Below are 12,652 nucleotides of genomic sequence, written 5' to 3'. Positions count from 1 at the left end.
TTTTCTGTCTCCTCCATTGGATGCACAGCTGTTCAACCATGGTGCTTGAATAAGAGATGATAATTTGGGGGTACAAACTAGCAAAACTAGGCACTTTGCTGTGATTTGGGGTAAAGTCTTGTAAAGACAAGAGAGGACCTTAGCAAGGTGAGGTAGTAAGCAGAATAAAAAGAGGAACTGTATGTCTTAGAGGCCTGCTCTGTCATCTGTGGCCAGAAACTGCGTGCTGTGTCTTCCCTCTAGATGTGTTCCGAGGGTAAAATGGACAGTGGGGCTCACTTGCCATCTGTTTTCTCACTGCTTGTGCCTGTAGAACACTTCAAAGCTGTTCTCTGACAGGGTAGAGGAGATGTAAATTCTTAGTGTAAACAGTGGAACAGGAAGAGTAAATGCAAACAAATGCAAACAGGAATCCACCTTTCTCTTTGCTCCTTCAAGATTTCTTTTTGTTTTGGTTTGGTTTTTTTTTCTCTGATGGTGTTTACCCAAAATTGTCCAGGCATTTATCGCTTGTCTCTTCGATGTCTTTAGTCCAGACTTCTGATTTTAGGGCTGCATCTTTCCAACTCCCTTAATGTCCGCTTATCCAGGCAGGCCAAGTTTCTATGGAGTCACTTTACAGTTTACTTTAAAAATGAAGGATTTTAATTCTCAAATTGTGAAGCGGGGGGAAAAAAGAAGTAAGGAAAAGATAGCAAATTAAAATACGAATTTTAGTATCTCAGTTATTTTATTTGTCTGTACCAAGACATGCTTACTGGTTGGTTTGTTGTAGGGCTATTTCAAAAGCAGAGAGATTTAGCGGAGACAATGTAATCTACAAGCCACCAGGGGTAAGTGTAACTATATATTTTATTTTGATTGTTGTGATTGTTTGTGAACACAAACAAATGGAGACTGTATTCAGATCATTCAGTGTGTTACTGCATCTCAGATCTTAGTTTTATTTCATGACTAAACAGTGTGAGAAGTAGGATCATAGAAATTAGCGTTGCTGAGTCAGTGAAAAAGATTACTCTCACGTGTTAACAGTTAATGCACAGAACCTAAACCTACCATTTGAAATATTCATGTCAAAAAAATTAATCCTTTTTTGCTGAGAAACACAGTCAACACATCATGTGCATAGACACTGTGTGTTCTGTAGAACTCTTTAAAATCTCTGAAGCTGGTACACTTCATGTTTTTCAAAGCAACTGACAATTACTGTGTATTTTTCTAACTATTACTTGACTGTCTTCTATGCCTTAGTTCCACAAGGGTTAAGAGCTCTTCTGTTAATTAAAAAAAAAAAGAATAAAATTACTTGTGGGTTAGCAAACTCTCATAAACATAGTTTTACTGGAAGAAAAATTCAGTACAGAAGAAAATCTGCAAGAATTGCTTTATAGAGACATATTATCTAAAAATTGCTCCTTTCTGAAATTTACTGTATGAAAAGAGCTGCTTACAAAAGAGGAAATAGATGCAAATAGACCTGAGGGGGAAGGCAGTTTCAAAGCATTTTTATTTTTTCCCAACAAGAGAATTTATTAAGTTACCTAGTTTATATGGCATTTCTGAGTTAAGGTGTGCTTAATCATGGCCACAGCTTGCAAAGTCATGCTTCACTTCATGTTAACCAAAATTGTAATTAAATTAAAGGATGCTAGCACTGAATTACAAGTTAGAACTACTAGCAAATAAAGGAAAATTATTATTTATTCAAATCTATTTGGCAAAGCAAATGTAAAATACCAGTTCCAAGTCCTATTGGACATTGGGAGGGGGTTTTGATGAGTCTTTGTAACTATCAGCATGAAGCAGCTCACTATCTGCATTTAGTTTAGGTCTGGGGATATTATTTCTCAGCCTAGCAGAAAGCAGAAATCTAAGTAGCCCTTACTTGAAGCATCCCTAATTTGGAAACAAAGTATCTCCCATTATTTATAAATTGTCTTATAAAATGGAGTTGACTGCATAAATTATCATATTTAATATTTATTTTCCATTTGTATTTTTATCACATATTTAAGAGAAATCTTGCATGCACAAGGTTGAATATTAGTATAAAATTTGTTTTCAATATTTATTGAATTTGTATTCAATATTTATAGGAATATTGTTATTTTATGTTGAGTAGGTAATCTTTGTAGGTAGCAATGTAATTTTTACATTGTAAAAATTTACATGTAATTTCTCATGCTATTGTATTTTTCTTTTCAACAGGAAAATGCTCCAGATATGGTGTATTTAGGCTCACTAACCAATTTTGATTTGATTTATGCATGGACACAAGATAAATGTGTACCACTAGTTCGAGAAATCACATTTGAAAATGGGGAGGTAAGACTTTTTCTATTATACATTTGGAGTTTTTCTTAAAACCAAAATATCTCTTTCAAGGTCCCTAATCCACATCAAAGAACTTTGTGTGTCTTGTTTTAGGCAGAAAATGGCTGTCAGATAATGTCTTTTCATTCTTGAGGAGGTTTTTGGTTACTCTTGAAATTCACTGGAGGCAGATCTGTAGTAGTTTCATACACTACCAAAGTAAGAAGTTACAATTACAGAACCACTGAGGTTGGGAAAGACCCCTACCATCACTGAGTCCAGCAGTTAACCCAGCACCACTGTGCCCAACACTAAACCTTGTCCCCAGTGCCACATGCACATTTGGGCACCTCCAGGGATGGTGATTCTAGCACTTCCCTGAGCAGCCTGTTCCAGTGCTTCACAACCCTTTCAGTGAAGAAACCTTTCCCAATATCCAGTCTAAACCTATCCTGGTGCAGTTTGAGGCCATTTCCTCTTGTCCTGTCACTTGTTACCTGTGAAAAGAGACCGACCCCTGCCTGGCTACACCCTCCTTTCCTCAAAGCTAAACAACCCCAGCTCCCTCCCATTGATGAGATGGTTAGTGAGAGTTAATGAGAGTGGTGGAAAAGTATTACTGTGTTAACCACATCCAGAGCATTATCTAGTAAATAAGCATAAAATGGTGGCCAACCATAGAATCTTCTGGGAAGGATAATGAAAACTATGTGGAGTTTTTATTTACAATCTTTGCTAAAGCACTGCTACCTTAATCTTTTTAGTTTCATGTGTTGTTTCCCATGCTTTTCTTCTTTTGGTGGAATTGGGGAGTTGGTTTTTAAACATCTTTTCTTCTCATGATCATTATTTCTTTCAAAGTGTTTTTGTTTTATTTTGTAACTTAGTCTTTTTTCCATTTCCAACTCCATATTTTATTTTGTTCTTTGTAAAATAAATAATAGGAAAAAAAGTCCTTAGAAAATTACCAAGTTTGTAGCATCTCAAAAGGAGTATTTGTACATAGGTACAGAATTTTAGAAAATCTGTCAAGGTTTGTCACAAATTACAGTATCTTCTCCATACTGGATGAGAAACCAGAGAATCAGTCATGTGATTCATTCACAGTTTGCACACTTAATTCTTTTTATCCTGAATCTGCTGTTCTGGGCACATGCAGCAGCCAGTTCAGGTTTTGTGGCAGAGGGAGGGACAGGGTGGTTTTACCAAAGCCATTTTTATTGACTGTTTTCTAGTCAATCCTGCCAGCTTTTATTGGGAAGTTCTGATAGTTAACAAATCTTAATTCTTCATTTGCAACTCAATATGTAAAGGATGCCACATGTTAACATCTTTAGGAGTGTGTGGTAGATTTTCAGTGTACTTTTCCCATGGTGGAACAGGATTCTGAGCCTTGGAACCCAAGGTTCATCCCTGTCAGCTTATACCACATGATGTTGTGGTTTCTCCCTTAACCCTTGATTACTGTTTGCTTAGGCAGGTAGTTACAATTGCAATGTGACATTTTGCCTGGTAAAATTGAGTTAAAAATTTCAGTGTTGCTAGTACCCAAACAAATTTTACCATGCCAAAATGGAGATATTTCTGCATGCTGAGATTGTACAGTCATTTAAATGGGCTCTTATTGTGCAAACTGCGCAATAGTACAGGATAAAAATATGAAGTGCTGTTAAACTGTACTGAAGGCACTAGAATACACTTTAAACACACGGTAATTGAGCTCTGCAGCAGGGTCTTCTGCTCGAGGAGACTGCCCATTCGAGACAGGTCCTGTGCTTGACCAATATCCCAAAGGCTACTGGGATCAGGATATCATTCAGAAGAAATCCCTGCTTAACCTGTAATCAGGCTGTGTAGTTCTGTGTTACATGAATGCAGTGAACCTGTGTGTTCTAATGGTGGAGATGAACTGTGAGGTTTTGAACCAGTAAGAAGTTTCTCAAAGGCACACAGCTGATGTGGGAAGCTGAGATCTAATGGCAAGTCTTTTGATTTTCTTAGTGCCAAGCAACACAGCAGCTTTTGAGGGAGCTTCCACTTGTCCTGCCTGATCAGTGAGATGTGATATGAAAGCTGGAATAGCACAGGAAACAAAGGGAGGTACCTTATAGAAGGGCTAAAATTAGTAAAGGGTCACACCAGCTGCTGTTACAGACTGTTTGGAGATGAATTGATCTCATGAATGTAACTTGTTGAGGTTCTAATTTTAGCTGCTTACAAGCAAGAGAAGACCTTAGAGCCAGAATACCAAGCCCTGCTTAGGATTTCTCCCTCTGGAAATGTACCTGCTGAAGTGAGTGGGGAAATGGAGCCATAATTGTAGTGCTACAAAACACACTTTTTCCCATCCTGTAGTAGGAGAGGAGGCTGAGACCCAGCTGAATTTGTGTGTGTAAAAATGAGAATGAGCAACTATGATCATTGTTTTAGGGATGGATTGGGAAGCTTGGATTTCAAGAGCACTGAAGTTATGAGAATCTCTGCAATCCTCTTTTTAAAAGACCATCCCTCAACTTACCTGATGGACTTGGTTGAAGGGAGAACAAGAAGGATTTGATGTACCCTGTGTAACTGGCTGCCTACTGATGGGGAAAGCCTTTCCTTCAACTACTGCACTTAAAGATATCTGAAGAAGTGTTTCTATTTGGTAGCAGAACAACCCACTACTACCTTTCACAAAAAGCACAGTTTTAATACTGATGTAGGCTAGAATCAAAGCAATAGCAGCACTTGCTTCTTATACCAATTGTGCAAATGAAGATAGACAACTGTAGGCATTTCTTAGATGATAAATGATTATTTCTTCAATCAGGCTGTAGCGAATTGAGCTGACAAAAATCACTTTTGGAGCAAGCAAGTGCTTGTTGTTTGTGTTTTGTTTTTGTTTCAGTAAAAGAAAAACCCTGGATAAATTATTCATGACAAAGTTGTATTTCTCTGTCTGTGGGCAGAGATCTTTAAAAGGCTTTGGGCTGCAGGAACGCATTCGTATGAGGAACTAAAGTTTGCCTGTCCAACAAAGGATGACCACAGGACACCAGTTACTGGCAGGAGAGCAGTACCTGCCCATAACTGCTCTGGCTGTGTCATTAGCTTCTGCTTTTCTCTTTTTTGGTGAGGAAGGGATAGAGTTATTCAAAGACACTTGTTGTGTTATGCTAAGAAAGCACCAATTTACTGTGTGAATAAGCTAGAACTGGGTTCTAGAGTACACCCTCAGCCTTGTGTAGCATTTAACACCATGGTCCTCAGGCCTTATTGTGGTTTCTCTGGAGCTGCTGTGTTACCTTAGAATCAGGTTATTTCTTTTGCACAAAATATTCCAGTGAAAGTGTATCCCTTCCTGAAATGCTGATAATGACTTGCTCTCATGCTTTATCTGTTGTATATGATAAGAGGAAGGAAACATGGTTAGCTGTATCACTCAGGTATCTCAGAGGAAGGGTCAGCAGTTAACATCTTTAGTCTTGCTCTTTCATCTGTTTAAAGGAGAGATCTCACTGAATTTGAAAATTGTTGGAATCACTTAATTGGGTGCCTTTAAGAAGTGGAAGAAATGAGTTTGTCCTTTGTTTTCTGTGCAGGAACTGACAGAAGAAGGTCTTCCTTTTCTCATACTTTTCCACATGAAAGATGACTTGGAGAGTTTAGAGAAATTCCAGCAGGAGGTTGCACGGCAGTTAATAGGTGAAAAAGGTTGGTAATAATTCCCACTACTTCTTGATTTTACTGGTATAATTTTTTTCAGACAATTCAGTGGAGTGGAAGCAAAGGCCAAACAGAATTGTAGCTTTCAAGCTCTTGAGACTGAAGGGTTTGATGCATTTTTGACAGTGAGGACCAGGTCCTCTGGAAAATATTAAAATAGATGCACAATTAGGTAACTTTCAGAAATCCTTCTTATCTAAATGATTTAATGTGTTTTGAGAGGGCATTAAACAAAGCTTCGGTTTGTAATACGGAAAAAAAGCCACTTGAAGAAAATCTATTATTTTGGTGGTGTTGTTTACTTAGACCTATTTTCAGGTTTTGCATGTTGTGTCTAATATCTCCATTTGTAATACTTAGGATTGTGGTTTCAAGTGGGTTTCAAAATGATAATAATAAAATAATCCTAACATGGGTTTTTGTCTGCTCACAATGTTAAGGTACAATAAACTTCCTCCATGCTGACTGTGACAAATTCAGGCATCCACTCCTCCACATTCAGAAGACTCCAGCTGACTGCCCTGTCATTGCCATTGATAGCTTCAGGCACATGTATGTCTTTCCAGACTTCAGTGACTTGTCGTAAGTATTTTTCTTGCATTTTAATTTGAGAAGAACAAATGAAAAGGCTCATACTTTAATCAGTACTGTGGTAGGAAGATGAGTAAATCTGGGATAGGTAAGGCTGCCTCTGTGTGATTTAGTGTCAGAGCCTTAAAGCAAGATGAGCTGGCATGAAGTCATTGTTTAAATGGAGTTGTATTATTTTATACAAGAAAAGAATCTCATATGAAGTTCTTAGATGGTGGTCTTCTTTTCTTTCAGTTTTGCTATTTTCCATCATGGTTAGGCATTTGGAGCCTGGCATAGTGTTTTTAGTAGTGATCTAGATATTTCAAGTTTAAAAGATTAAAAACACTACATGGAATGTGAAGTACTGTATTATTCAGAGATTACTGTAAAATGCAGCATGTAATAATTCCCAGCCTGCTGATTTGGTTTTTCCTGCAGTTCAGTTCTAGCCTTCCTGCCTTAGTCTACACCTGGAAAGCTGGCAAAGAAATGGTTGTGCGGGTTTGTGAAATTTTCCATGTGCAGCTTGGAAAATGGCCAATCACTGGCATGTTTATCTGCATAAAGTATGTGACAGCAAAGTTCCGGGGTGCTTAGGTGAAATACTGCTGTGGTAACCCTCCTTACCTCAGCCTGACTCTCTATGGTGCGCTGCCTTGGAAGCAGATGTTCTGTCTTGCATGGATCAGTCAAGGAATGAAGATGTGTAAATGTTCTCTTCAGGGACTTTCAGCCTGGAACAAGTGCTCTGTCTTTGTCTTCTGGTTGAGTGTCAAACTCCAGTCTCTGTCTCAAAGGAGGCAGCTGCACATACACTGCTTCCTAACTCCTGCTTAGATGTCTGGGCTGGGTATTTCATTTCTGTCAAAACCAAGGATTGAAAGCTCACACCTAGCATGCAATGTGAATTTAATATCATGTTTAATTCTGCTGTTCCAGGAGACATTTTTCTACCTGAGATATTGACATCTGGGAAGAGAGTTTGAACTTAGCTTCTTTCTGTAATTCTCTGCAGGCTTATCTATAAAATGCTGTCTTTGATGTACCTTGAATAGTGCTTTACAAATATCTGAAGCTATGTATGTTGAAATTCTTGATAAGTGACTATTTCTCTCCCTGTGTTCCGGTTTCTTTGGAAGATTGTATTCACCACATACCCTAGCAAAAAAATGGCAGAATATTTGCATTTTAAACCCACTTTTTTATTGTCACTTTTTAAACAGCCCTAAAACAAATTAACGTCTTGTATAGAGGTAGTAGAGATGTTTAGTTAAGACTCTGATGTTATGTTTCTTAAATGTTCAGTTTCTCTGAAACACTGTCAGAATAATGAGAGCTACTTGCCTGATGTGTACCAGTTGTCACTTACAAATGAAGCTGAAAGAGAGATGTCAGGATTGCAGACAGCTGCCTAATGATAAGTAATTACTCAGCCTTACTCTAGGAGGTTGAGCTGATACACAGAAATTTCAAAACACAGTTTGGGAACAAGAAGAGCTTGGAGCTCCTGGGAAGATGCTCTTCTGTGTATATGTGGTTTGGATGTTTGCTTTCATTGGTTTTGTTGTTTCTTGGGTGGTTTTGTGTGGTGGTTTTATTTTTTAATAATAAGTAAAACCTTAATTGAGACTTTCATCTACCACTTCAGTAACCTTCTGCACTCTTTTCCAAACTGGCCCCAGGCTGTCTCTTGTAACCTCAGTGCTGCCACCAGCCAATAGGGTTTGGATATGTCACTTTCAGAGCCAGCCCACTAAAAGATTTCCTCTCTCTTTGGAGAGCTCATTGTCTGAAGGAGTGTTTCCGTGACGGTAAAATCGGCGACAAAGTATCTCTATAAGCAATGAGCAGGGGTAACACGTGGTTTATTGTGAAGGCCTTGCTTGTAGCTGCTGGGCACAGCTAAAGCAGGCCAGGAGAGCAGGAACAGCGAACCGAGCCGAGAGAGGGCAGAGCCCCGAATCCTGTACATTAAATATCTTTCTAAGTTGAAGAGTATGAGTTGGACTAACCAATCTAATACAAGATAACAACATATACAGCCAATAGAAATGTCCTACCACCCAAGGCAAGCAGAAGGGGATTGTTTAATCAAACGATCTGGCCCTCAGCTTAGCAGAAGTATATTGTTTAATCAAGGGAGCTGGCCCTCAGCTTAGTACATCGTTGTTCACAAGCTGATGGCCCTGCACCCCACACCCTAAATCTCAAAGCATGCTTTCATTTCTGTCTCGCTTGTTGAACTCAGACTCCCAGAATCTAAACCACTATATTTGTAAGGTCTTTCTACTTCATCCTTCCCAACAATTGTCTTTTTGGGGAATAGGCAAGCAAATGAGACCATCACTATTTTATCCTCATCTGTAGCCACCTGGCCCTATTCATCCTGCTGGTGCAGGCTGGAAATGATAGCAGGGAGTGTCCAATAGATGGATTGCAAGAACAGACTGAGCTACACGAGGCTGCAAGCACCGAGTGCCCTTGCTGCACTAGGAGAGGAGAATGTCTCCAGCAATGTGCCTGACCTAGAACAGGGCAGGAGCCTGAGGAAGAGCAGGGAGCAGCTAGTCTGCTGTCCCTATAACCAGGCTGGAATGAACCTCTTTTTCTCCATTGGTACTAATTCATTATCTCATCTGGGATGGGAAGAGGGCCCTTAAAGTAGCAGTGTAATACTGACTGGTTACAGACATTGCTGTAATGATACTCTCTGAATCAATATTTGCAGCATTTTATCCATAGAGTTTTCTGATCATCCTATATATTGCTGGTAGTTTGTCTGACCACACTTTCTTCCTCTTCCCTAAATTTAATAATTACTTTGATGAAAGACTCCCTACAAAACCTGTGTCCCTTCACCCATCACCTTTAGATTTCAAGTGTTGTGCTCACTATAGTTTATCTCATCTTTAATACTTACTAGATACTTACTCACTCTGAGATTTTTAGTCAACTTGGCATTTCACAAGTAAAACTGGATGCTGTAGTTTAGCACATTTGCTGTGGGTGACAGTAGATGATCTCAGATTAGATTTACATTGATATCCTCTTAGTGCTTATCTGTGGTGTAGGTGCAGTTGCTGAGGCAGTAGAGAGCCTTTCAAAGATGTTTTGTCAATAGTGCTCCCCAAGTGTCATTTGTATCTGTAAACTGTGCATTTGGAACCTGCTGTTCCCTCTTACATTTCAGTTAGTGGGGAGCTGAAGGGAGTTCACAATGAAGTTATTGGCTGGTACAGCTCTGTGGGAGTTATTGAAAAGATGAAATACTTGCTGTGTTCTCAAGAGACAGAGGAAAGAAAAAGAAGCTGGTGGGATACCTTAGCAAACCATGTGGCTCCCTGTCTTCTATTAATCACCTAAAAGTAGGCATAGTGTGCTAGATAAACAGAAGTTGGCTACTCTAAGCAGTGCACTTTCAGTCTCCTGTGTTTGGTCTTAAATTGTAATAAACATGTTGAATTTGTTCCAGAATTCCAGGTAAACTGAAGCAATTTGTACTAGACTTGCATTCTGGAAAACTGCATAGAGAATTTCATCATGGCCCTGATCCAACTGATGTAGCACCTGGTCAGGTAAGGTTACAGCAAATACATTTCATTTGGCCCTCTAGTAAAGACTTTTTTATTGCTCTTTGTCAGAGCTGTACCTTCTAGTACATTTGTATTTTTAACTTCTGTCTTTTGAAAGAGAAAATCTGTACACAGGAACATGACATTACCACTTTTGCTTGGCTCCTCAACCTTCTTTGGGTAAAAGCAGGGAGTATTAAGGGTAGTAGGCATTAGGGATAGTGTATGGCACCTATTTGCCTTGAATAAAGGAAGAGTATAAGAATGTTTATTTTCTTAACTGCTTTCTCCTGAAGCAGGAGATCTTGGGCTGGATGACTGTTCTGACTTCACAGAGCTGCTCTTAGAATCTCCTGTGACTTCAATGCAAAATCTGATAATCCATCGTAGGTGCATTATTTCCCACACAGCACACTACTAGAGGGTGCCTCTAAGGGGAAACAACAGTTGATTGAATGTTTTATATATTTACCAATGCAAGCAGGAGGCAAATTATTAGAGCATCAAGAAAGGGTGGGTGAGCAGTAATAGGCTTTACTGCTTTTGTTAATGCGGTTGACAAACAGCATTAGCAGCGCTCACAGGCTGCACTTGTCAGTTTGATTTCCTCATGGTTCTGCTCAAAGCTTGTCATGTTGTGTAATTACATGCCTGGAAGTCACTTCTGGGATCTCTTCAGGAACACAACTACTAGATCTTTCTCCAGACAAAAGTCAGAAGCACCTCTGTGTCAGAAAAGAAAGGACATGACCATCCCCAATTCCCTCTGCTCATCCCAATCTTCTAATGGTGTCTCGATCAGCCTTGCATCTTCTTGATATTCCACTCAGCTAACATGGTTGGGGTCCTGCTGAAAAGTGCAAATTTAACTGTCAGGGAACATTTTCACTACCTTGGGTACCCTCCAAAGAAAGAACCATTTTTAAACACTTCTTTCAAGGAATACATTGTGTTGTCTAGAGCTCAAAGGGCCACTTTGGTCCGAGAGGAGCCCTGGTGCCCTTGTGCTGGGCAGAGGAGCCTTTCCATGGCTGAGGAACAGAAACTATAGCTACAGGCTCCTTTTCCTGCCTATCTGTGGGATGTGGTAAGGATGGCTCTGCTCTAAGTCGATTGAGTGCAGCCTCCTGTTGCCCTGCTCAAAAGATTTAAAAGTGTGAAAGCCTTGGAGGGCTTGCTTTGGCCAAGAGAGAATGGCTGCTTTTGAATGTTGTCATGACTGGCTGTGAAAACACACGGGCTGAATTGTCTCAGCAGTAATTCATTTGACTCGTAGTTCCCTGTGTTTCTCAGAAATTCATTGAGCAACGAGAAGAGAGGTCATCAGGAGGAGGGGCAGAAATAAGGGCTGGAGACTGAGGCATAAGCCAGGCACTTGCCTTGAGGAGAAGGCTTGGCCAGGGAAGGAGGAAGCCTGTGGAGTCCCTGGATCCTGCTGCCTGCCCATCTGGGCACAGGCACAGGACACAGAGCTGCAGGCTTGCTCTTGCCTCATTTCTGCCTTGAAAAATGCACACAAAACCTGGGATGTTTATGTTCCCATCTCTGTATGGCATCCTGCCATCTTGTGGAAGATGTGGCTGCAGTGGAAACAAATACTGGCCTTAACTAAACTGGAGACTGCTGTCGTGGGTCACCTATGCCCCTTGAGTTGCATGTTATTTTTGTATGAGGTGTTTTCTTTTAGTTTCCATGGAAAATAATTCTAAAATACTTCTGCAGTGACGTCACTTTTGCCCTGATATATCTCATGAAACACATGCACATAAAACTAGAACACCCCCAAAGCAAGTGGTAGATTAAAGCAAATCCACTGTGGCGTGCATTTGAAATACTTCTGTGTGACTTGTACAGAAACTCATGTGACGGCCATTGCCCTTGAGATGTTACAACAAAAGGAACATCCTTAACTGCTTAATTAATGTGTGGAACATGCCTTCCAAAAAAACCCCAAACTCAGTTTGTGAGAATGCAGGACATTTGTGCACTCCCATAATGCTAGTAATTCATGTAATGGACACGAATGATTATTAGTCTAACAAACAATTTTACTGTTTGTTCTGTTTTTCAGCCAATTCAGGATTTAGCAAGCAGCCCACCAGAGAGCTCATTCCAGAAACTGGCACCCAGTGAACATAGGTACACCTTATTGAGGGAAAAAGATGAACTTTAAAAAACTTGAAATAATCTTGCAAGCCTTTCAGACAGCAGCATTGACTTCTGTGTGGTGGAAATAGTAAACCTATATTTTCATAATTCTATGTGTATTTTTATTTTGAATAAACTGAAAAATAATTTTTTTCTCCCCAGGCTTGTAAATACATTTGTTTGGTGGGTCATTCTGTACAGCATCTTTCAAACAGTACATTCTTAATGCTATAGTAAAATATCAGAGACCCATCCAGACTCTTGATCTAACTCTGTAAAACTTTTATAATCCAAATGAAGGTATCTTGCCAGAGACATGCTGTTAACTTGCACTATCC

The 12,652-nt window shown here is 39.7% G+C and overlaps 1 protein-coding gene across 1 annotated transcript in view; it reads left to right on the top strand.

Annotated features, from left to right (window-relative positions):
• The window catches only part of ERP44 (endoplasmic reticulum protein 44), a 48,489-nt gene extending 36,018 nt beyond the window's left edge, over positions 1 to 12,471 (top strand). Inside the window, exons 7-12 of the mRNA XM_063398014.1 lie at positions 776 to 833; positions 2,209 to 2,325; positions 5,898 to 6,009; positions 6,462 to 6,603; positions 10,067 to 10,169; positions 12,238 to 12,471. Coding sequence (XP_063254084.1) covers positions 776 to 833; positions 2,209 to 2,325; positions 5,898 to 6,009; positions 6,462 to 6,603; positions 10,067 to 10,169; positions 12,238 to 12,339 — 634 coding nt within the window. The 3' untranslated portion in view covers positions 12,340 to 12,471. The remainder of the gene's footprint in view (positions 1 to 775; positions 834 to 2,208; positions 2,326 to 5,897; positions 6,010 to 6,461; positions 6,604 to 10,066; positions 10,170 to 12,237) is intronic.
• The last annotated feature ends 181 nt before the right edge of the window (positions 12,472 to 12,652 follow it).

The sequence above is a fragment of the Prinia subflava genome, chromosome 1, assembly GCF_021018805.1.
Source record: "Prinia subflava isolate CZ2003 ecotype Zambia chromosome 1, Cam_Psub_1.2, whole genome shotgun sequence".
NCBI lineage: Eukaryota > Metazoa > Chordata > Aves > Passeriformes > Cisticolidae > Prinia > Prinia subflava.
Note: the sequence above shows the minus strand (reverse complement) of the source record. Positions and strands in the feature narration are given on the sequence as shown.